Source organism: Erinaceus europaeus, chromosome 16, assembly GCF_950295315.1.
Source record: "Erinaceus europaeus chromosome 16, mEriEur2.1, whole genome shotgun sequence".
In the NCBI taxonomy this organism is placed as follows: domain Eukaryota; kingdom Metazoa; phylum Chordata; class Mammalia; order Eulipotyphla; family Erinaceidae; genus Erinaceus; species Erinaceus europaeus.
In genome coordinates this window covers 5297558-5319776 of record NC_080177.1, presented here as the reverse complement: position 1 = coordinate 5319776, position 22219 = coordinate 5297558, and the positions used below count along the sequence as shown (strand labels likewise).

General features: G+C 48.3%; 1 protein-coding gene across 1 annotated transcript in view; it reads left to right on the top strand.

The window, feature by feature from the left end:
- Positions 1–22219, top strand: part of RAB8B (RAB8B, member RAS oncogene family) — a 72924-nt gene that overhangs the window by 37686 nt on the left and 13019 nt on the right. Inside the window, exons 2-3 of the mRNA XM_060174360.1 lie at positions 16389–16449; positions 21267–21327. Coding sequence (XP_060030343.1) covers positions 16389–16449; positions 21267–21327 — 122 coding nt within the window. The remainder of the gene's footprint in view (positions 1–16388; positions 16450–21266; positions 21328–22219) is intronic.

Genomic DNA, 22219 nt, shown 5'->3' with positions numbered 1-22219 from the left:
TGATTTATAAGACCGTAAGTTTCACACTGTTCCCAACACCCAAGGACTGTTCCCCACCCCAACCCCCATAAGGTGAACCTGAAAGTCCCCCTGTCCCCGGAGACCTTTACTTGGGTGCCGTACACCAAGCCCAGTCCAGGTTCTGCTTTGTGTGTTCCCTTTCTGTTCTTATTTCTCAACTTCTATGAGTGAGATCATCCCATATTCTTCCTTCTCTTTCTGGCTTATCTCACATGTTTCCTTCAAGCTCCATCCAAGATGAGGCAAGAAGGTGAATTTATTATTCTTAGTAGCTGAGTAGTATTCCACTGTGTATATAGACCACAACTTGCTCAGCCACTCATCTGTGGTTAGGCACCTGGGTTGCTTCCAGGTTTTGGCTATTACAAATTGTGCTGCTGTGAACATAGGTCTACGCAGATCTGTTTGGATGGGTGTGTTGGGTTCCTTGGGATATGTCCCCAGGAGAGGAATTGCAGGGTCACAGGGCAGGTCCATTTCTAGCCTTCTGAGAGTTCTCCAGACTGTTCTCCACAGGGGTGGGACCCATTAGCATTCCCACCAGCAGTGCAGGAGGGTTCCTTTGACCCCACAACCTCTCCAGCATTTGTTGGTGCTGTTGTTTCTGATGTCTGACATTCTCACAGGGGTGAAGTGATATCTCATTGTCGTCTTTATTTGCATTTCTCTGGCAGTCAGTGACTTGGAGCATTTTTTCATTTGGTTGGCATTTTGGATCTCGTCTTTGGTGAATATTCTATTCATATCCTCTCCTTTCCCCATATTTGGATGAGATTTTTTTTTTCTTTTTCAGACTTTGGTGAGCTCTTTGTATATTTTGGTTATTAGCCTTTGTCTGATGTATAGCATGTAAAGATCTCCCATTCTGTAAGGGTCTCTTTGTTTGGGTGGTGGTTTCTTTTGCTGTGCAGAAGCTTTTCAGTTTGATGGGTTTAATTTTGATTTTGTCTTATTTGCTATTGGATTGATTATCATTGAAGATGCCTATCAAATTTAGATGGGAAAGAAAGAGTGCTGCTTGTGGTCCAGGAGGTGGTGCAGTGGATAAAACATTGGACTCTCAAGCATGAGGTCCCAAGTTCAATCCCCGGCAGCACATGTATCAGAGTGATGTCTGGTTCTTTCTCTCTCTCCTCCTATCTTTCTCATAAATAAATAAATTCTTAAAAAAAAAGAAAGAAAGAGTGCTGCCAATATTTTCCTCTAAATATTTGATAGTTTCTGATCTAACATTCCAAATCCTTGGTCTATTCGGAGTTTACTTTTGTGTGTGGTGAAATGTGATGGTTCGGTTTCATTCTTCTGCACGTCTCAACCCAATTTTCCCAACACCATTTGTTGAAGAGACTCTCCTTTCTCCCTTTAATAGTCTGGGCCCCCGGGAGTCAGGCGGTAGTGCAGCGGGCTAAGCACACATGGCACAAAGCACAAGGACCGGCATAACGATCCCGGTTCGAGTCCTCGGCTCCCCACCTGCAGGGGAGTCGCTTCACAGGCGGTGAAGCAGGTCTGTAGGTATCTGTCTTCTCTACTCCTCTCTGTCTTCCCCTCCTCTCTCCATTTCTCTCTGTCCTAGCCAACAACAACGACAGCAATAACAACAAGAATAACAGCAATGATGATAAACAATAAGGGCAACAAAAGGGAAAATAAATAAATATAATAATTTTTTTTTAAAAAGCAAAGAAAAGAATAGTCTGGGCCCCCTTGTCAACAGTTAGATGCCCACAGGTGTGGGGTGGGTTTGTCTAGGTTTTTCTCAGCTGCATATCCATGGCAGTCATCTGACCTGGGCTACTCCCTGCTCACCCAAGATTTTAGACTTCTCTAACCTCTGTTCCTGAGTTAACTTTAAAAAGAATCTTTACTTAAGTTCTCTCTCTTTCTCTCTCTCTCTCTCTCCCCACTATGTGATAGAATCTTATAAACAGGAGTTAAAGTTGTACAAAGCAAATCATTTGACCGGGACTCTTTTACCCCCTTGTGAGTGTGTGTCTGTGCACACGCGCTCGTGCACACTGGGCTCAGCTGAGCAGCCTTTCCAAGTCCAGTGAGCTCACTGTATTAGAGCTTGCCCTGTTGCCCTCTCCTGTCTGACAGCTGATTAGATTAATCAACTATGATTAATAAATTACTGCATGGTGAACTCAGCCTTAATCTGTGTTCACTGGGGACAGGGACTGCACGGAAAGATGAAATGTGCAGACGCTGTCTTTGTTCCTCCCTGACTCTTTCCCAGCAATACACACGCGCACGCGCACACGCACGCGCACACGCGCACACACACACACGACAGCAGATAAATTGCAACTGCAGGAATTAGGGAAGGCCACACAAATCATCTCTAGATTATGCCTGTAGTCTCTAATTGACACTGACGGGGGTCAGCTCAAGCGTGTGAATTGCATTGGCTGGTACATTTTTTTAAATTTAATTATTTATTTAAGAAAGGAGACATTAACAAAACCGTAGGATAGGAGGGGTACAACTCCACACAGTCCCCACCACCTGATCTCCATATCCCATCCCCTCCCCTGATAGCTTTCCTATTCTCTATCCCTCTGGGAGCATGGACCTAGGGTCACTGTGGGATGCAGAAGGTGGAAGGTCTGGCTTCTGTAATTGCTTCCCCGATGAACATGGGCGTTGACTGGTCGGTCCATACTCCCAGTCTGCCTCTCTCTTTCCCTAGTAAGGTGGGTCTCTGGGGAAGTAGAGCTCTAGGATACATTGGTGGGGTCGTCTATCCAGGGAAGTCTGGTTGGCATCCTGCCGGCATCCGGAACCTGGTGGCTGAAAAGACAGTTAACATACAAAGCCAAACAAATTGTTGACCAATCATGGACCTAAAGGCTGGAATAGTGCAGATGAAGAGTTGGGGGGTACTCACTGCAGACCCTTGTGTACTTCTGCTTTCAGGTATATATTTTTCTCTAGCTTATGGATACGTGTGAATATATGCTCTATCTCAGGGGACCTGATCTATATCTAGGTTTTGGGACTTTGCTAGGAAGTGAATCACCTGGAATGGAATTAGAGAATACTATGAAAGGGAAGGTCTCACCGAGTAGTGAAGCTGAAGGGTTGTCATGCCACACCTGAAGTCTCTGGACACAGTCTGAAGTGAAGCATGCTGGGGTGGCACTTGTTGTGTTGATTGTCTGTACATTTTTTAATGCCTTTTCTCCACGAGAGAGAACACTGTATTCCATGGTGAGGTCTTGCAAAAGCTTAGGTCTTGAAAGCTTAGTTGTAGTAAGTGCTGGTCCCACTACAGCAGGTGTAAAAGCTTCTTCACAATTGCCTGGTGCAGAGAAATGAGTCCGTGAGAATATTACAGGGATGCCAAGCATCTCCCAGTAACATACTTGTCTACGTGTGGTCTCTGCTTTGTTGTATATACTGTAACACACACACTTATCTTTTCTACAGGATATCTTCCTGCTTTAAAAATGTAACGGTGGGCAGGGAAATGGCTCAGCAAGTAGAGTGCAGGGCCTACATGCACAAGACTGGGTTCAATCCCTAGCACTTCATGTGCTAAAGCAGCTCTGTTCTCTCTTGCACCCATGGGGTCAGTCTGAAAGAAAGAAAGAAAGAAAGAAAGAAAGAAGGAGGAAAAGAAAGGAAGGAAAGAAGAAAGGAGAAAAGAAAGAAAGAAAGAAAGAAAGAAAGAAGGAAAAAGAGAAAAAAGAAAGTTTTTCCCCCCCTGTGTCTAAGAGAAGACATAGACCCTGATTACCTTCTCCCAGGCATTCTCTTATCTCGAGGGACGTAAGGCCATTGCCCATGAGGACCCAGAGCAGACTGGACATAGCGAGTGTTTCACAGCTTGCATGCCCTCGGCTTGGGGGCTGTGGAGGAACGACAGCCTGAATATGACATGTTTGAAAATTATTCATTTTGTAATTTGCACCTTGGAAAAACTTGCCTGAGAAATATAGTTTCTAACAGGCCACCAGGGATCCTTCTGGGTCCTTCTCCACGTTGGGAAACACTGTCTGTTTTGAAGTAAGTGGATATCAGGAAACTTGGAGGGCCAAGCTCTTCTTTTCAGGGCCGAGGGACACTCCGTGGAAGGAAGCTGGAGTCACTTTCTTGTGGTCCTGCCCGAGACCCCTCGCTGAGTTATTGGGGGTGTTGGTGGAGGTGGGATGTTTGTAACAACATGCTGAGAAAGTAGAATTCAAAATCAGTTCCTAATTAAAAATCAGTGTGGTACCAGATAGCTTTTCATGCCATTAGAGTATGAGAGCAGCTGTTTGAAAATAGATGTCTTTGGTTCAATCCCCCGGCTCCCCACCTGCAGGGGAGTCACTTCACAAGCGGTGAAGCAGGTCTGCAGATGTCTTTCTCTCCCCCTCTCTGTCTGTCTCCTCCTCTCTCCATTTCTCTCTGTCCCATCCAACAATGACGGCATCAATAACAACAACAGCAATAACTATAACAATAAAAAACAAGGGCAACAAAAGGGAATAAATAAATATTTTAAAAAATCTCCTGTAGGTGGGGAGCCAGGGGCTCAAACCAGGATCTTTACAGCCAGTCCTTGTGCTTTGCGCCACCTGCACTTAACCCGCTGTGCTACCGCCCAACTCCCAAGATTTTGTACTTTTTTATAAAAGGAGGGTTATCTATAGCAAATCACCCAAGGCTGAAGCAAAGAGTCAGCTAAAGTCAGAGTCTCTTTCCTGCAACATCCACCTCTCCCCTGCCCATCTTCTCCCACTGGCTCGTCTCTGTATAAAGGGAAAAGAATCAGAGAACAGAAAGTAAGCGTATCGTCGGCAGGCACACAGTGCTCTGGGTCCAGCTAGCAGAAGCCTCTTCTTGCCCAAAGCCATCAGCGATGCCACACACACAGCTCACTGCAGCCGCGGTGACAGATGGGTGATGATAATGGGCTACCGCTAATGGGTGGGATTAAAATAAACAGTTGGACTAGAGGCAGGGAGAAGGGCGAGACAGAAATCAACAGAAATGCCACAAGCAGGAGAGAGCTTTCCCAAGCAGAAGTGAAGAACACCTACTGGGAGTTATGTCATCCGGGCTTGTACACACAACCCTCTGATCTGCAAATGTGAAGCTGAAGATAACTTGATAATCATCATGCACGTAGTAAACGCTTCCATTAGCCAAGTGTGCGTGCGCGTGCGTGCGCGTGTGTACACGGCCATCCACCGGCAAATACTTAAGACAGTGTTTTCTTTTTTTGCCCCCAGGGTTATCACTGGGGCTCAGTGCCTGCATTATGAATCCACTGCTTCTGGAGGCCACTGTTTCCTATTTTGTTGCCATTGTTGTTGTTGTTGTTGTTGTTGTGCTGCTGCTGCTGTTTGTTGGATAAAACAGAGAGAAATAGAGTGAGATCGGGAAGACGGGGAGAGAAAGACAGACGCCTGCTCCTTTCCCTTTCCTCCAAATGAATGGAAAATATGACACGCAGTCAGTACTTGAAAAGATAGGAAGAAGGGTCGGCTTCACTGCATTTTAAGTGCACCATCATTGGAATGTCGCTGTCGTTTTTTCCAGGGATAATTCTGTGGAGTTGGCAGTTCGGTTTTCCCAGAGCAATGGTGCATAAAAGCAGGGATTTCCTTTTCTGTCTTCATCTTTTAACTAACCCCAGTAACTCCTCCACCCTCAGTTGGAAGACACTGGGTCCCAAGTGGTCAAAAGTGCAAGCAAGGAAATTCCATGTTTGGGAAAGTGACAGTGACTCATGTTGTGAGGGTTCGTGAACTCAGAGCCGCAGCTGGCTTCACTCGGGAACAGCCCAGCTCGAGAAGTGCTCCTCAGCTGACACTGCTGACTTTTCATTTCGTCAAAGTTTCATTTGTAAAGCAAGCTCCCTAGGAAAAGAAGGTAACACTTCTGCTCATTGACATACCTCTGAGCTCCACATTTTTTTAAAAAATTTTTTTCCTACTAGAGCAGCTCATCTCTGCCTTATGGATTGAACCTGGGACTTGGGAGCCTCAGGTATGAGTCTTTCTGCATAAACGTCATGCTATCTCCTTCACTTCAGATTTATTTATTGAGAAACCAGAGCATCCTTCTCTTTACACATGGTGCTGGGCATAGAAATAGGGACTCTCGGGCAGAGGGTAGATAGCATAATGGTTATGCAAACAGATTCTCATGCCTGAGGCTCCCAAGTCCCAGGTTCAATCCTCCGCACCACCATAAGCCAGAGCTGAACAGTGCTCTGATTAAAACAAACAAACAAAAGAGGTAGGGACTCTTGTGCTTGAGAGTCCACTGTGCTGCCTCCTGGGTCATATCTTTACTTTTTATAGAGAACAGAGGAAGAGACAGAGACAGGAGAGATACCATAGCACTGCTTCACCGTCTGTGGTATACCCCTGGTCAAGCTCCACATTTTGACAGCTCCAAGCACAGAGCAGCTTGTAGACTGAGTAATACTTAGCACATATCTCCTTTGGCAAGTACAAGATTTGCAGGAGAGACATGTCATCTATTCACTCGGCCATTCTCGAACGGCGAGCCGCATGCCGGGTAATCTGTGCTCCTTAATCAGATTTAATGTTCTCATTCTCTTTTGGGGGTTTTCTGCAGACTTTAAGTTGTCACAGCTCTGTTAATACACTTTGCTATTTCTGGTGTGTGTGTGTGTGTGTGTGTGTGTGTGTGTGTGCGTCTCCTCTTGACACTTTTGTAGTTACACATTTGGAAACCTTTTACTTGTGCACACAGTTCAGCCTCAGCAGTTATCATTGGGCATGTAATATAATGATTTTCTGTTTTCCCTCTTCATTCTTGAGGGCATTTTTAGGGTGAGTAGATCCTGACATTGTAATCTATAGAGTCCCATGGCTATCTCAAATGTAGGTATTACTTAAAACTCTTAGCTGTACTGTTTTTGTGTCTGTCCCGACATGCTTAAGACCCAGTGAAAAATTAGTAAGACCCTCTGAGTTTCTAGAATTAGATTAAACATTTGTTTTCATCTGTTGGTGTGATTAGACTCTATGGGTGTAGCTGCCTTGTGGGGAGTGCCAACGATCGTGTTTAATCCAGTAGCAAGTAGGAGATTCTGAAATAGTGTCAAGATGTACAGCTTTTCAGCAGGAAGTGGTGAAATGTGTCACTCTGGGGCTCCACTGTCTCTGGAGCTTAACTGAACACTGAGAATAAAATGATCAAAGAAATCTGAACAAAAAAAATCTACCTCTCCCCCTTTTTAAAGCTAGTGTATTAGGTATTCTGTTTAAGGGGAAATTATTCAAAGACCACTTGTTAGTCCATCTGTGAAAACACAGCAACCCTCCAGACATGCAGGTGAACTCAGCCTGTCAGAGCACAGAATTGCGTGCTTAAAGCCCCAGGTTCAGCCCTTGGCACCAACTACTGTCAGCTGAATATTGCCTTTTCTTTCCCCTCTCTTTCGTAGTAAATAAACATGTATATATTTTTGGCTGTTGCCACTCCGAGTCAACTTTTTTTTTTTTTTCAAATTAAAAGGAAGATACAGAGACACAGGAGAGGGAGAGACACCACAGCACAGGAGCTTCCCCCGGTGGTGTGAGGACTGGACTCAAACCTGGCTTGTGGGTGTGGTATAGCACGTCCCTTCCCAAGGTGAGCCAGCTCTCTGGCTCAGTTAAGCAAATCTTTGTTTAAAAAAATTTAATATAAAAAATTATAAATCCCATTTTTCCTCTGCTGGATTAAACCAGTCTGACATAGTTGGCTGCCAGGAGGGCATTCTAGACTGTTCTAGTGGCTTTAGAGGCCCGTGGTGGGACACCTGCTTGAGTACATATGTGACCATGTGCAAGGACCCAGGTTCAAGCCCCCCAGCTCCCCATCTGCAGAGGGGAAGCTTCACAAGTGGTGAAGCAATACTGCAGGTGTGTGTGTGTGTGTGTCTATCTGTCTTTCTGTCTGTCTTCTTCTTCTTTCTTTATCTCCCCCTCTCCTCAATTTCTGTCCCATCAAATTAAAAGAATAAGAAATGGTCACTGGGAGTGGTGGATTCATGGCACGGGCACTGAGTCCTAGCCATAATCCTGGGAACAATAACTAACAACTAACTAGATATAAGTAAACTGTCTCTAAGCTGATTTTTAATGCTATTTTTCTCCTAATCTTTAGGATTTTTTTTGTTATTTATTTATTCCCTTTTGTTGCCCTTGTTGTATTATTGTTGTTGTTATTGATGTCGTCGTTGTTGGATAGGACAGAGAGAAATGGAGAGAGGAGGGAAGACAGAAAGGGGGAGAGATAGACACCTGCAGACCTGCTTCACCACTTGTGAGCTGACTCCCCTGCAGGAGGGCAGCCAGGAGCTTGAACCAGGATCCTTACGCCGGTCCTTGTGCTTTGCGCCATGTGGCTTAATCCACTGTGCTACCGCCCGACTCCCTGTATTTCTACTTTTGTATGTTTTCTCTGTGTCCTTTATTTTGAAAATGCAACATTTTTCCAGTTTCAATTTGTGACTCATAGGCTTCCTATTTCAGTCATCTATTTTTCTAATTAGACATTTCAACCAATTATCTTTCAAGTCAGCTACTCCAAAAATCTCATTAACTCGTTTTGAGAGCACCAGCTAAATGTGACTTGCAGGACCCATCTTCACTGTTCCTTTGTAATTAATAATAAAAAATTTGAGTGGGGAAGTGCACTTAACATTTCTCTAAAACGGACCTCAGTGTTTGGGAAGTTTCTTGTCTACTTCCAGACTATCTAAAGTGTAAATAGACCAACCACACAGCCCGTGCTCACTTGGTCTGGGATCACAGATGTTTCCACATGTGCTTTTGAAACAAAGTACAGCCTTGCCTTTCTGCTTGTAAAAGGACAGTGCTCACTTCTGCTCCCTAAAGTAGGTCAAAGGGGAGCAGTGGCTTCTCCATGAGATGGTGACACTGTGGACACGCACACTCAGCAGCAGAACTAGCCTTGCTGTCACTCGTTGAAAGGGAAATGGAGGAACCAGGCAGGGGCACACCTGGCTGAGTGCACATGTCATCATGCACAAGGACCCAAGTTCAAGCCCTGTCCCCACCTGTGCGGTGGGGGAGGGGAGTTACACAAGCAGTGAAGCAGGGCTGCAGGTGTCTCTGTCTCGCTCCCTATCTCTTTCTTATCCAGCCAAATGAAGTATATAGTGGAAAAGAAGAGGAGGAGAGGTAAAAAGTTACAGACATTCTGTCTCTCGCATGCAGCCAGACTGGCTTTGTTGAAGATCTCGGGTGGACCCAGACATGGCGGCCTCAGCTGCGGGACAGCCCTGCTGTCTGTTCACCTCTGGTTCTCCTGGGCCAGGCAGCAGGCTTCTCCAGACAGCCCCTGTGGAAGAGAAGACTACAGACTACGCATCTTCCAGGCTCCAGCACCACAAGGCAGAAATGCCACGAACCACAACTTGTGCTAAGGGCCAGGGCCACTGGCTGGACCCAGAGTGAGCTCTGCAGGCCTGGAAAGTCCCTACCTGGTTGCTTTCCCTCACCCCTCCACAAGCCAGGGGGTAGCCCCTGTGCTCTTGAGGAAGCAAAGGATATGGCTCTTCTCAACCGAGTATCCGACTGGAGTGTAGAAGTGACAAATTTAGCTATTTTGTGGAAGGGAAGGTGGTCCAAGTTCAAGGTTCGTAGCTCTCAGTTCTGCTGGCCAAGCCCTCCATCCACTCCTTCCAACTCTTCTGAGAAATCTGAATACCCAGTGCTTTGGGCAAGTGCTCTCTCCACACCCCTCACGGAGCCTCTCTGCTGGGTCAGTGCCCTCCACCCCCATCACCACACATCTCGCTTGGCATCTCAGGCCCTCCCCGTCTTGCCCATTCCTGTACATCAAGGCCTCCTAGACTCTGCGTATTAAACAGGAGAGTAAGGCCTGCTTTTTCAAGATCAGTCTGAATTTTTGGTGCCTTTCAGCTCTAAAAAATGGTCTGATTCCCCCCACCCCAACACCCATCTGTTAATATCCAGTGCCTCCACAGTCATTTTTCCAGATAACTAGTCATTCCTTTTAAAAAACAAAACAGTATGAAGTTTCAGGCATACAAAAACATCCACTCACCACTGCTCAGCTTTTAGAAATAATGAATTGTAAACAGATTTGAAGTCACCATGAACCCCTGTCTTGTGATCCTTTCTCTCCTCAGGAAGCAGCTCTCCTGAATTTGTTGATTCTCATAAAAAACGTGCCTCCCTTCCTCCTCCCCCCCCCCCCCCGCCCCCATGATTATTGCTGGGGCTCAGTGCCTACACTATGAACCCACTGCTCCCTGAAGGCTATTTTCTCCCTTTTGTTGCCCTTGTTGTTTCTTGTTACTGTTGTTGTTATGCTCTCGTTGTTGTTGGATAGGACTGAGAGAAATTGAGAGGAGGGGAAAACAGAGGGGAAAGATAGATACCTGCAGACCTGCTTCACCACTTGTGAAGCAACCCCTCTATAGGTGGGGAGCTGGGGGCTCAAACCAGGACCCTTGCGCTGGTCCTTGCACTTTGTGCCATGTGCACTTAACCTGCTGCGCTAGACTCCTCTTTCTCTCTCTCTCTCTCTCTCTCTGTCTCTCTCTCTCTCTCTCTCTGTCTCTCTCTCTCTCCTTTTTAAACTGGACAGAGGCAGAGAGAAATTGAGAGGGAAGGGGGAATAGAGAAGGAGAGAGACCTGCAATTCTACTTCACCATCACTTGTGAGGCTTTCCTCCTGCTGCAGGTGGGGACCAGGGGCTTGAACCTGGGTCCTTGTGCGCTGTAATGTGAGCACTTAACCAGGTGCGCCAACGCCTGCCCCCTTTCTCTTCCTTTCACTTCCTCTCTCCCTCCCTCCATCCCCCCTCTATATTTCTTCCTTTCCTTTTCCTCCCCTTTCCCTTTCCTTGCCCTTTCCTACCAAGTTCTGCTCCGCTCTGATTTATGATGGTGCTGGGTTTGAATGTTGGGCCTTAGAGCCTTAGCCATGAAAGCCTTTTGCAGAACCATCAGGCTGTGTCCCTGGCCACTCTTGTTTCCGTGACTCTACTCATGGACCAATATATAAATGGAACATACTGTTATCCTTGGCATGTTTGAAGGTTTGCAGACACAGTTTGGCTCTGACTCTGCAGTGGCTTCTGTAACGCCTGCTTTCCAGGCCACTGCCCCAGCTCCGTGGCATTCTCCTGCACACCCACCGCTGTTTTCCTGGTCAGAACATTTCCCCGTCACTAGTGTTGCTGTGACCCCAGGGAGACAGACCTTTTTGTACATGTCCCGCTGGGAAGTTCTGTTCTTCAGATGCCAGAGTGGGATTTTACACCCCCTGTGAACTGGCCTTTGTGAATCCGGTGGGCTGCTCTGTCTCGAGGGCCTCAGTTCTCAGGCATACAGGCAGGGCAGGCTAGATCTCAGTGGGACTTTTCTGGGCCTCGAGTTCTGTAATTTTTTCTTGTTTCCCGTCTCCTTAAGATGCAGCCATTATGAGTAACAGTTTAACATGAGAATCAGTCCAGGAGGGGGAAGAAAACCCGTGTGTGTGTACGTGTGTGTACGTGTGTGTGTGCACGTACCTGGAGATGTTCGGAATCCCTGGGGAGTGCGACTAGGTGCATATCCATGAGAATAGCTCTTTAAAGCCATGAACAAAAATCACCGTGGGGTCAGAGCTGACAGCACAGGAGCTGCAGTGTCAGGGTGCCATCTGCTGAGCCAAGGGGCTCTGTGGGCTCTGCTGCCGGCTGGGTGGAGGCTGAGGGGGGACACAGGTTGTGATTTGGGACGCGGCTCTCACATGATGTGCTGCCTGCCCCTGCGATGATTCCCAGAAAGCGCCTGGGACCCGAGGGCCTCCTGGAGCCTAAATGCACAGCCCGTCTCTCGTGTGGGCTTGGGGACTCGCTGGACCCTCCAGAGGTGGGTGGGGGTGACCCAGTGCCAGCAGATTCAGGAAAGGGAGGCGGTTCATCTCATTTTGGTTCCTGGCCGAGGCTGTGACTGGTCCAGGCACGCAGCCCAAGTCCCAGAACTCACGCACCCCCAGGGACTCTGTCTCGGTACTTTCAAGATCAAGAGGCCAGAAGACGATGTCCTGTCCAGGCTGTTGTGCTGAGGAACTGCTTTCCGGCAGGCAGGGGATGAAATCTAGCCTCCCAGGAGGGCCGGGCCCAGGGGGCAGAGGTCAGCCCACTCCTCCCTCCTTGCGAGCTGCCTAGATGAGTCAACAACTGGCCGGCTGCTAGCCTGACCTGGCGGTTCTGTCTGCAGCAGGAAGCCCCCTAATTGGCATGGTCACATGATCATCTCATTATTTTTCGACTCTTGGAGTAGCCGCTGCAGGAAATGGTCTTCACTGTCCATTGCAGAGCGGATGTTAGTCCTAACTGCATATCCCACTGTAACTGCTGTGCAGCGATCAGAACACACACATCCTCACCTGCTCGCTGAACTAGTCTCCGCACCCTTACAGCGCTGGCTGTAGCACACCCCCAAGGTGTGTCGGGGTTCTCAGCTCACCAAGTAGGACCTGGCCTTTACCTGAAGCGGGTCTCACCCCCCTGCAGCTTCTCCAAGGTCTTAGGCAGCCCTTACTGAGGTCAACGCAGCTCAGGGCAGCATCTTAATAAACCCGCCCACGCTGGGTCGAATGACTCCACTGAAGTCAGACCTGGAGGGCATAATGAGTGTGACTGAGCAGGGAGGGATGGAGAAAGAGTGCTGGCAGGCTCGAGAGGGTAAGGGGCTGCGGCTGGGGGCCGAGAGGTGCCGCCATCAGAATCCACGTGTGCCCGGAGGGTCCTCAGAAGCAAATGGGCGAATGGGTGATGACTTACAGCTGAAGGGGTCCCAGTCCCAAACCACCTTCCAACACGGGGCCAGGCCATGGCGCATCGGGTTAAGCGCACATGGCACGAAGTGCAAGGACCAGCTCAAGGATCCCGGTTCAAGCCCCCAGCTCCCCACCTGCAGGGCAGTCGCTTCACAAGCGGTGACACAGGTCTGCAAGTGTCTGTCTTTCTCTCCCCTCTGTCTTCCCCTTCTGTCAATTTCTCTCTGTCCTATCCAACAACAACAAGGGCAACAAAAGGGAAAAAATAGCCTCTAGGAGCAGTGGATTCATAGTGCAGGCACTGAGCCCCAGCAGTAACCCTGGAGGCAAGAAAATAAACAAACAAACAAACAAATGATGGATCAGCTGCCTGGAGCCAGAGCCTCTCAGCCTCTTCAGAAGGATAAAGACACAGAGGGACAGAGCAGTCAGGAGGCCCCCTTCTGCCCCTCTAGAATCACCCACGCTTTTTAGCTGTAAACACTTCTCCATTTTGAGTGGAGTCGTGCTCTCTTGACCGGGCTAGAGCATAAACAGAAGCAAGACTAGAGACCACTGCTCACAACCCCGACAAACACCGAACACTTCTCAATAGCGAAAGGCCGGCTAGCCAGCACAGATCAGGGAAGCAGCTTCTAGGGTCAGCTGAGAGGTAACAGGGCCAGCAGCATGGACAACAAAAGGCTAGGCCAGCAGGAGGTTTCCTAACCATCTGAAATGAATGGAGAGTAATTGAGACTCTCGGGGAGCCTTGAAACAAATAGCTCCCGTGTGGAATGACAGTGGGAAAGTTACCCTTGAGTCTCCACCCAGGGCAGCACCAGCCTTAAAGCCTTGTGAGCCAGACTAAGGATGCATTTGATAGATGTCTCTTGTTTAAAATGCGCACGAGGGGCTGGGATGTGGCACACCTGGTAGAGTGGGTACTTGCCATGCCCAGGACCCTGGGTTCCAGCCCCAGGGCCAGGGTGACACCATGAACGAGGGAACAGTGCTGTGGTGTCTTTCTTCTCACTCTGTCCCCGCGCTCTCTAATTTTTTTTAAGCATGAACAAATTTACACTGCTGGCCCTGGCACCAGATTAAGAAGTAAACTATGAATGAACTCTGAGATGGTGGAGTATGAGACCCTAGATCCATTTCAGTAAATCGTGTCCAGGTGTACAGGAGGCATTTTGAAAGGCAGGAATTCCCCCCCCCCTTATATGATAGAAAAAAAATCACATTTAACGTAAAATAAAGCCTCTTAGCCATTCATAAAAGCACTGCTGTGTTAAGTATACTCAATGGCTGTGAGATCCCTCTTCTCCTCTTCTTGCAGACCTGAAGCTCTGCCCATGAGGCAGCTCTCCACACCAGCCCTTTTTAAATTCCTAGTAACTGCCTTTCTACTTGCTGTTTCGGTGGACTTGAAAAGTCACGGCTTGGGGCTGGGCAGCGGTACCTTCTCCGTTTGAGCACACGTGACCAGGCGCAAGGGCCCAGGTAGAACCCCACCTGTCTCCACCTGCAGAAGGGAAGCCTCCCAAGTGGTGAAGCAGAGCTGCAGTTGCATCTCTCTCTCTCTCTCTCCTCTTTCCCTTCCCTCTTGATTTCTGTTTCTATCAAGGAAAAAAAAATTTTTTTAATGGGGGAAATCAGATTTAAAAAAAAAAGTCATGAGGGGGAGCTGGGCCGAGCTGTGGCGCAGCAGGTTAAGCGCACATGGTGGAAAGCACATAGATCAGCATCAGGATCCCAGTTTGAGCCCCCCGGCTCCCCACCTGCAGGGGAGTCGATTCACAGGCGGTGAAGGAGGTCTGCAGGTGTCTGTCTTTCTCTCCCCCTCTCTGTCTTCCTCCTCTCTCCATTTCCCTCTGTCCTACCCAAGAACAACGGCAGACAAACAACAAGGGCAACAAAAGGGAGTAAACAAACAACAAAACGCCCTTAGGGAGAAACCTGGTGATGGAGCACACTGCCTGCAGGCTGCAGGGGTCGGGCGGCAGTTCTCCATGCCAGCACCGCAGAATAGCGCGGGGAGGGGCAAGCAGGCCTTCCTCACCACTGGATTTGGAGGGGTCTAAAAAATGGAAGGTCAGTACACATTCTGTCCAGTGGCACCAGCCATGCCCGTGACACTGACAGCATGCTCGCGCTGTGCTGCCAAGTTTCTCTCCTGTCGTTCCAGGCCCCACTATGGAGGTGCCTTAGAGGCAGAGGGCCAGAGAAGCCGGGGACTGGGGATCACACCAGCTCTGCCCACAGGCCTCAGGCACTGCTGAGGGGAGAGTGGCGGAGGAGGCCTCCGGTGTGTGTCTCTGTGGAGAGTCCCCGAGGCCCCTTGGGGCAAAGTGGGCAGAGGGAAAGCTGCTGGGTGGATGCCTCTGGGCTACCTACAGCCAGGGCTGGGGTGGGGGTGGGGTCACCTCTTAGAGTGTGTGCGATGTTTCTCTGAGGAAATAGCCTAGGAGCCAAGTCATGAAGGCTATTTTTTTTCCTTTCCTCCTCCAAATAACTGCAGTTTATGCGTCATTTTGCTCGTCTTCTGGAAGTGTCTGTAAAAAGCCACTTGAAGGGGATTCGGTTCTATGCAGAATGCAGACAAATTGAAAAATGTAGAACAAAGCCAAGTCGCCAGATTGATTTAGTTTTTATTTAGTTTATTGCCCCCGGAGTTGTGTTCCCTGATCTGGTTCCCTCAGAGAGGGGAGCAGTTCATTCCCGGTGAGTGGGCGGTTTCTCGGGGACTTGGTGGTCCTCTGTTGTCAAGGTTGCTAAGTTCATTTGGAGCTGCCATCTGGGGGCGGGGCTGGGAGGTGGAAGGAAGCAGATGCAGGAGAGGGGGACCTTTTGAAGTGCCAGTTCTCCCCTCCTCCTCCACAGGCTACTTGCCAAACCCTGCCCAGTGTTACGTACAGGTGAGAATCACCTGGAGCCTTTAAAAATGACCAATCAGACCAGATGCTGGGAATCTGGGGAAGAGGCCTTTCTTTCTCTCTTGCATTCTGCGGGAAGTTCTAATGTGCGGCCAGGACTAAAAACTGTTGTAGGCTGTTTAGCTCTGACCAGCAGGTTCCAGGGATCATTCATTAACATGCGTTTAGAATAGTTGTTCACTGCATGAGTATGCAGGCTCTCCCTACACACACACACACACACACACACACACACACACACACACACACACACACACACAGTGGGAAAAGACATTGTAAAGAGATCCCCAGTCCTCTTTAGAGAAGTATTGGGGCTGGGGGAGTGGGGAGTTTCAGGAGGCTCTGTATATAATTCAGGAAGTGGGGGGTATGCCTGTTCTCAGTCCATCTGAACTATGCAACTTGGAGGGATGCGATCTATTTGTTGCAAAATAATAAGGCGAATAATACGGTGCATTTAACATGTGTGGGAATTCTTTGCAGGGTAATTAGCATTCCTTTCTGGAGCCTGCATTGAGAGGAAACATACCATTCACACCCTCTCTGTGTTCACATTTTCCAGCGGGATGGAGAGCTCTTTCTCAATAGGAACCTTTGTCCTTCTCCTAGTGAGACTTGGGTTACAGTTGAAGAAATTTAACATGCCCTTTTTTTTTTCCCTCCTTTTGGCAGGAATTGATTTTAAAATCAGAACAATAGAACTGGATGGCAAGAAAATAAAGCTTCAGATATGGTGAGTGAAAAAGAAAAAAAAGAGAGAAAGAAAAAACACAGACTTTCTACCTAAATCAGGACTTTAAGTGTGAATTGTGCCAAGTCAGAGCTAATCTGTGAAAACGAAGATGAGGGGACAGGAGTTTTAAAGGTCTCCCCACTGTGGGTGGCAAAGCAAGGAGGCAGAAGAGAGCTGAGAATGCATTCTTCCCTTGCTAATTTTAAAGGGGAGACAGTTCTCCCCTTAAAAAAAAAAGTAACCTACTTTTTTCTTTTTCTTTTTTTTTTTTTACTTCTTCTTCTTTTTATTCTTGTGCTTGTAGGTGTGAAATCAGAGAAGGCAAAATAGCCAGGTGGTAGGAGCCCTGACTGGGAAATGGAGATCTGACTTCTGACCATATGGGGCTCAGGGCAGGTCACCTCAAAATGCACCAGAGTTCCATACTAGCTACTTGGAATTCAAGTGGTTTGAGAAACAGTCCCTGAAGAATGACACTGACCCCCTCTGACTCCGAGAGCAGGAAATGAAGCACCCTGCCTGCGCTGGGAGGGAGCGAGACTCCTTATTCCCCAGGCAAAGAATTCTGGGCCTGTGTAGCCTGTGAACAACAAACCATTTAGTCTCTCACTGAATTTGTGTCTGAATCCAAAGTCTCTCTGTCCTTCGTAGCTGAATTGTTCCTGTGGCTGACAGGAGCCCAAATTCAGCGCCGTGTTCATTTCATAAGCTGTAGACCCAGAGGTGTCCTGCAAGAAAGACAACCTGCAGGGTTTTGTTTTTTTTAAATAAATTTTCTATATTTATTTATCCCCTTTTGTTGCCCTTGTTGTTGTATTGTTGTAGTTATTATTGTTGTTGTTATTGATGTCGTTGTTGTTGGATAGGAGAGGGAGAGAGAAAAATAGACACCTGCAGACCTGCTTCACTACCTGTGAAGCGACTTCCCTGCAGCTGGGGAGCTGGGGCTCAAACGGGGATCCTTACGCTGGTCCTTGCGCTTGGCGCCACATGCGCTTAACCTGCTGCGCTACTGCCCAACTCCCACAGGTTTTTTTTTTTTTTTCTTGTTTGTTTTATTTATTTATTTTTTGTCTAGTTCTGTTTTGGTTTTCTATTCATATGCCTTGGGTCAACTTAATTACTGGACCAGGAAAAAGAACTGCTAGGGGCAAAGAGAAATTTTCCCCTCCCCTATACCAGGGCTGCCTCTAAATTAAGAACCTGGTTCCTTGGGTGGGTGGGGTGGTCTCCTTTTCTTCCATGCTGGGGAAGTGAATTGGTGAGACCAGTGACATCTCAGCCCCCCCCCCCCCCCCCCCGTCTTTGGCACATCATGGCGTATTTCCTACCTGTCTGCGGAGCACTGCAGCGGGAAATAGGAGAAAGGGCACAGTGCCCTCAGCCCTCACACTCGGCACGTGAGACAGATGCCTGTGTGTTCACCCAGCTCTCACCAATTCATTCCTGCAGGATTTGCCAGACTATAGGGAATCAGTGTGGTTCCGAGTATTTTTTGCCTTGAACTCAGAAATTCTCAGATTTCCCCCCACTCTTTGTAAGCACGCCTGGGTTTCCAGCACTGGGTCTTCCGTGGGACCTTGTAGAGCCAGTGCTCCCTTTGGTTGCTTTGCTTCTTTTATCCCAGGGCCAGAATAAAACGATTGATCATTATTTGATAGCTCCATCCAAGATGAGATGGAAGTGAATTCATCACCTCTTAAGGCAGAGTGGTGTTCTGTTAGTGTATACAGACTGCAAGCTTCTCAGTCCCTTGAACACGTAGATTGCTTCCAGGTCTTAGCTATTAAAAGTTGCACTGCTGTGAACCTAGGTAGGCACAGATCTTTTTGGATGGCTGTGTTTGGTTCCTTAGGCTATATCCTCAAGAGAGGAATTGCCGGGTCATAGGGTAGGCCCATTTCTAGCCTTCTGAGAGTTCCTCTTTTTTTAAGAACCGTCTTTATCAAGGTATAATTTACATAAGAGCAATTGTACAGTCTGCTGAGGCTGGGCAAAATAAACCCATGCAGCAGCATCACGATCAGGATCTAGAACATTCTGTCGTGCCAGAGGCTCCCTCGTGTTCTCACCAAGCACTGTCTTGCCTCTTTTCACTACAGAGTAACTTCCGTTTCCTGTCAGGGTAACTGTACAGCTCTTTTGTAGAGGACAAAACTAGGACTTAGAGTTTGGAAAACTCCATGACCACTACAAGCTGCCTTTTCCATCTATTAGTATTTAATAAAAAGCCAATATACAGATGCATTTATTCTAAATATTTATTTGAAAGAAGCAGAGACAGACCCAGAGGGAAGGAGAAGACAGAGTGGGGAAGAGACACCAGCAGCACAGCTTCACCGCTCATGAAGCTTCCCCCCTACAGGTGGGGACTGGGGGTCTGAACCTGGGTTCTTGAGCATGGTAACACGTGTGCTCAACCAGGTGTGCTACCGCCCCCCCTTATCTACTTTAAATATTTTATTTAGAAGCCAAATATTATATATTTTATTTTAAGTGGGAGGAAAGAATAGTTGTGACCTCTCTGCTCTGTGGTCTGATCTGAGCAATGAGATGTGTGTCCAGGAGCCTGCTGGTGACCAGCTGCTTTTTAAAAAACATTTTTATTTACTTACGAGAGAGAGGAGGAACCAGACATCACTCTGGTACATGTGGTGCCAGGGATCAAACTCGGGACCTCATGCTTGAGAGTCTAATGCTTTATCCACTGTGCCATCTCCCAGGCCACGCAACTGGCTACTTAGAACTAAAGGCAGAGTGGCCGAGGGCCTCATGGCACATTTAGCCATGCCCTCAGCAGCAGAGCCGGCTGCAGCCGGACTTCACAGCCTGCATGGCGCGCTGATCTTTCCTCACTCCCCCGTTGGCTCTGAGTCAAGCACAGCTGACACATGAACCATGTTGGTTGGAGGGATCAGGGCGCTGCTTCTGCACAGTGGAAACTCTGACTCCGACTTTTAGTTGGTCCTCAGTCTGTGCGCCTTTGGCATCTATGGATTCAACTAACTGGCATCCTTGGGAGATGGGGACCAGTAGGGAGAGGTCTGCACTGACTGGACCCCAGCAGGTCCACTCTAGTGTGTAAAGACCCAAGGAGCTGGGTTTCATCTGCTCAGAAGTGCTCCACTTTTCTTTTTTTCTGTGAAGTGTTTGCCATGCACCAAACAGAGAGGGGTCAGTGGTCCGGAAGGTGGCACAGTGGATAAAACGTTGATCTCTCAAGCATGAGGTCCTGAGTTCACTCCCCGGCAGCACATGTACCAGAGCGATGTCTGGTTCTTTCTCTCTCTCCTATCCCTCTCATTAATAAATAAATAAAATATTTAAAAAAAAAAAAAAAAAAAAAACCAGGGAGGGTTCTAATTGGGATTCGAGAAAGCCAGGGAAGGAGGCCTGTCTCTTCACAGAGCAGCCAAGACCCGGGCTCTTAAGGTCTCCTTCAAGGGTCGAACCTGCCTCAGGGCAGCTCTGAGACTGACAGCTACACACTGAGCTGCGGCCTCACCTGCAGGAGGATGGTGGGTCTGTGACGGGCCTCATGGGAACACAGAAGAAAAGTTTTTTGGGGGGGGGACTCGAGAGGATAGTTCAGCTGGTAGCGGGTCCCCATTGCCATGTGGACAACCTAGGTTTGAGCCCCGACTCCCCGTGGGCGTCACTGTGGAGGAAGCTTTGTGTGTGTGTGTGTGTGTGTGTGTGTGTGTGTGTGTGTGTGTCTCTCTCTCACTCTCTTTGTCTCTCTGAATAAAAAAAAGTAGTTTGAGTTGTGCATGTGCAAAGCCCCAGAGCCGCCCTGGGGAAATATTTTTGTAACGGCCACCATAAGTGTTAAAGCATTTATTAACAGTTTTAATTTGCTGTGTTTCTTTTGGATCTAGTATATATTAGATCTTTTTTTTTTTTTAGGTTTAGTATATATTAGATTTCAGTATATTTCCACAAGAGCCTTTTTTCTCTCCTGCACTTAAATCATTGCAGTGTGTGGTGGTGGGCGTCCTGTGGTAAAACACAGTGTGAAAAGAGGTGAAATTGTTCTCCCAAAGCATCTACAGTCCTGTAAACACCACCTTTAAAATAGCATGTGAGGGCAACAAAAGAAAATAAATATTAAAAAGACAAGAGACCATTAAAAAAAAAAAAACAGGAACAATAAAATAGCGTGTGACTTAGTTTGCCTCAGTAGCATAAGCAGCAAATTATTTTTTGGCTGGAAGTTGCCAACTTTTAGGAATATTGATTTTTTTTTCTGCGTCCCAAGGAAAGTTGACTTCCTCTGTGGGGACTGCTTCAGTAACTGCAATTAGAAGCTTTTGCATTTTTCAGAATGTATTTTGATGGTATGCCACAGCTAAAAGGCAAGAACATAGGTAATTTTGAGGTGCCCTTCCTATCTCAGAGTCCTTGGGCATCGCTCAGCCTCACTGAGCCAAACTCACACAGTCACCAAGTCCCAGACCACTCTGTACAGAGATCAGATCTCAATCATGGGAGCAAAACGCCAAGAGGGTTCTCACCACCCCCGAGGTCCAGAACAGGTGCAGTGATTCTCTCCGCCCCGTGTCTCAACAGCAGAGCACACTGGCTCCTGGCAGGACTGCGGCTTTGGTCACCGAGGTCCAGGTTCTTAACCCAAGCCCCCATGAGCTCTGCACCCCTCCACTCCCTGCTCACAGAGCCAGCGAGTCAGCAGGTGGTGCCCCACCGCCTCCCCTGACCCCTGCACTAGTGAGCTGGCGAGCTTTCTCCGCCTGCAGCCTCTCCTGACTCCCCCTCCCTGACGCTGACTTCTCCCCCCCTCTCCTTCGTCCCCCTTTCAGGGACACAGCCGGCCAGGAGAGATTCCGCACCATCACAACCGCGTACTACAGGGGAGCCATGGTGAGTGCGAAAAGGGCTTGATCCGCCTTCCGGGGAGGGGGAAGAAAATGGGCATTTTTCACTTAACAGCTCTGTAGGACACAGCGGCCATGACAACAAGCTGTTTTTTCTTTTGTGACTTGGGTTTTAGAGAAGTGCCTTTGATAGTACTTGCAGCGCATAGTTAGTACTAGGGGCTCCAGAGCGCCTCTTCGCATTCTGAGCGACTCTTCTGGGGCGGTTTCCCTCCCCTTAATGGCAGCTTCCCGAGGCCTAGACCCTGGCGGGTCCTGCCAGCCACCCCCTGGCTCCACCCTGAGCAGCTCAGGGTGCCGGAGCAGCTTCTGTGGGGATCTGGGGAGCATGTGGGGAGCATCAAGCAGCCGAGAAGCAGGACTGTGCTGGAGCGGCAGGCACAGACCCGGCATAGAGGCTCAGGCCCCACGCGGCCGGGAGCTCGGAACGAGGATGGGACCCCCGTGTACTCAGAGTCCTGGAAGTGGTTGCCGAGACCAGGACGCCCCACCCAGCAGCTGCCCTCATGCCTGGCTCCTTGTCCCTGGTGACAGCCAGCATCTCCTGGTCTCTGGGAGGAGGAAGTGATCGACCACAGGGCCTTCTCTTCATTTCATTTTATTACTGATGGTTATAGAAGGTTACAAGGTTATAAGATGACAGGGGCTAGCTCCACACCACACCTGCGACCAAAGTTCTGTCTCCTCAGCCTCCCACCTCCCAGAGAAACCACCAGAGTTCTCACAAGTCTTACAGTTTGCTTGCTTCTGTTTTTTTGTTTTTTCCAAGTTCATGTGAATCAGACCTCTAGATTCCACATATGAGTGAAACCATCTGGCAATTGTCTTTTATCTCTTTATTTATTTCATTAAGTGTAATCACCTCCAGCCCATCCATT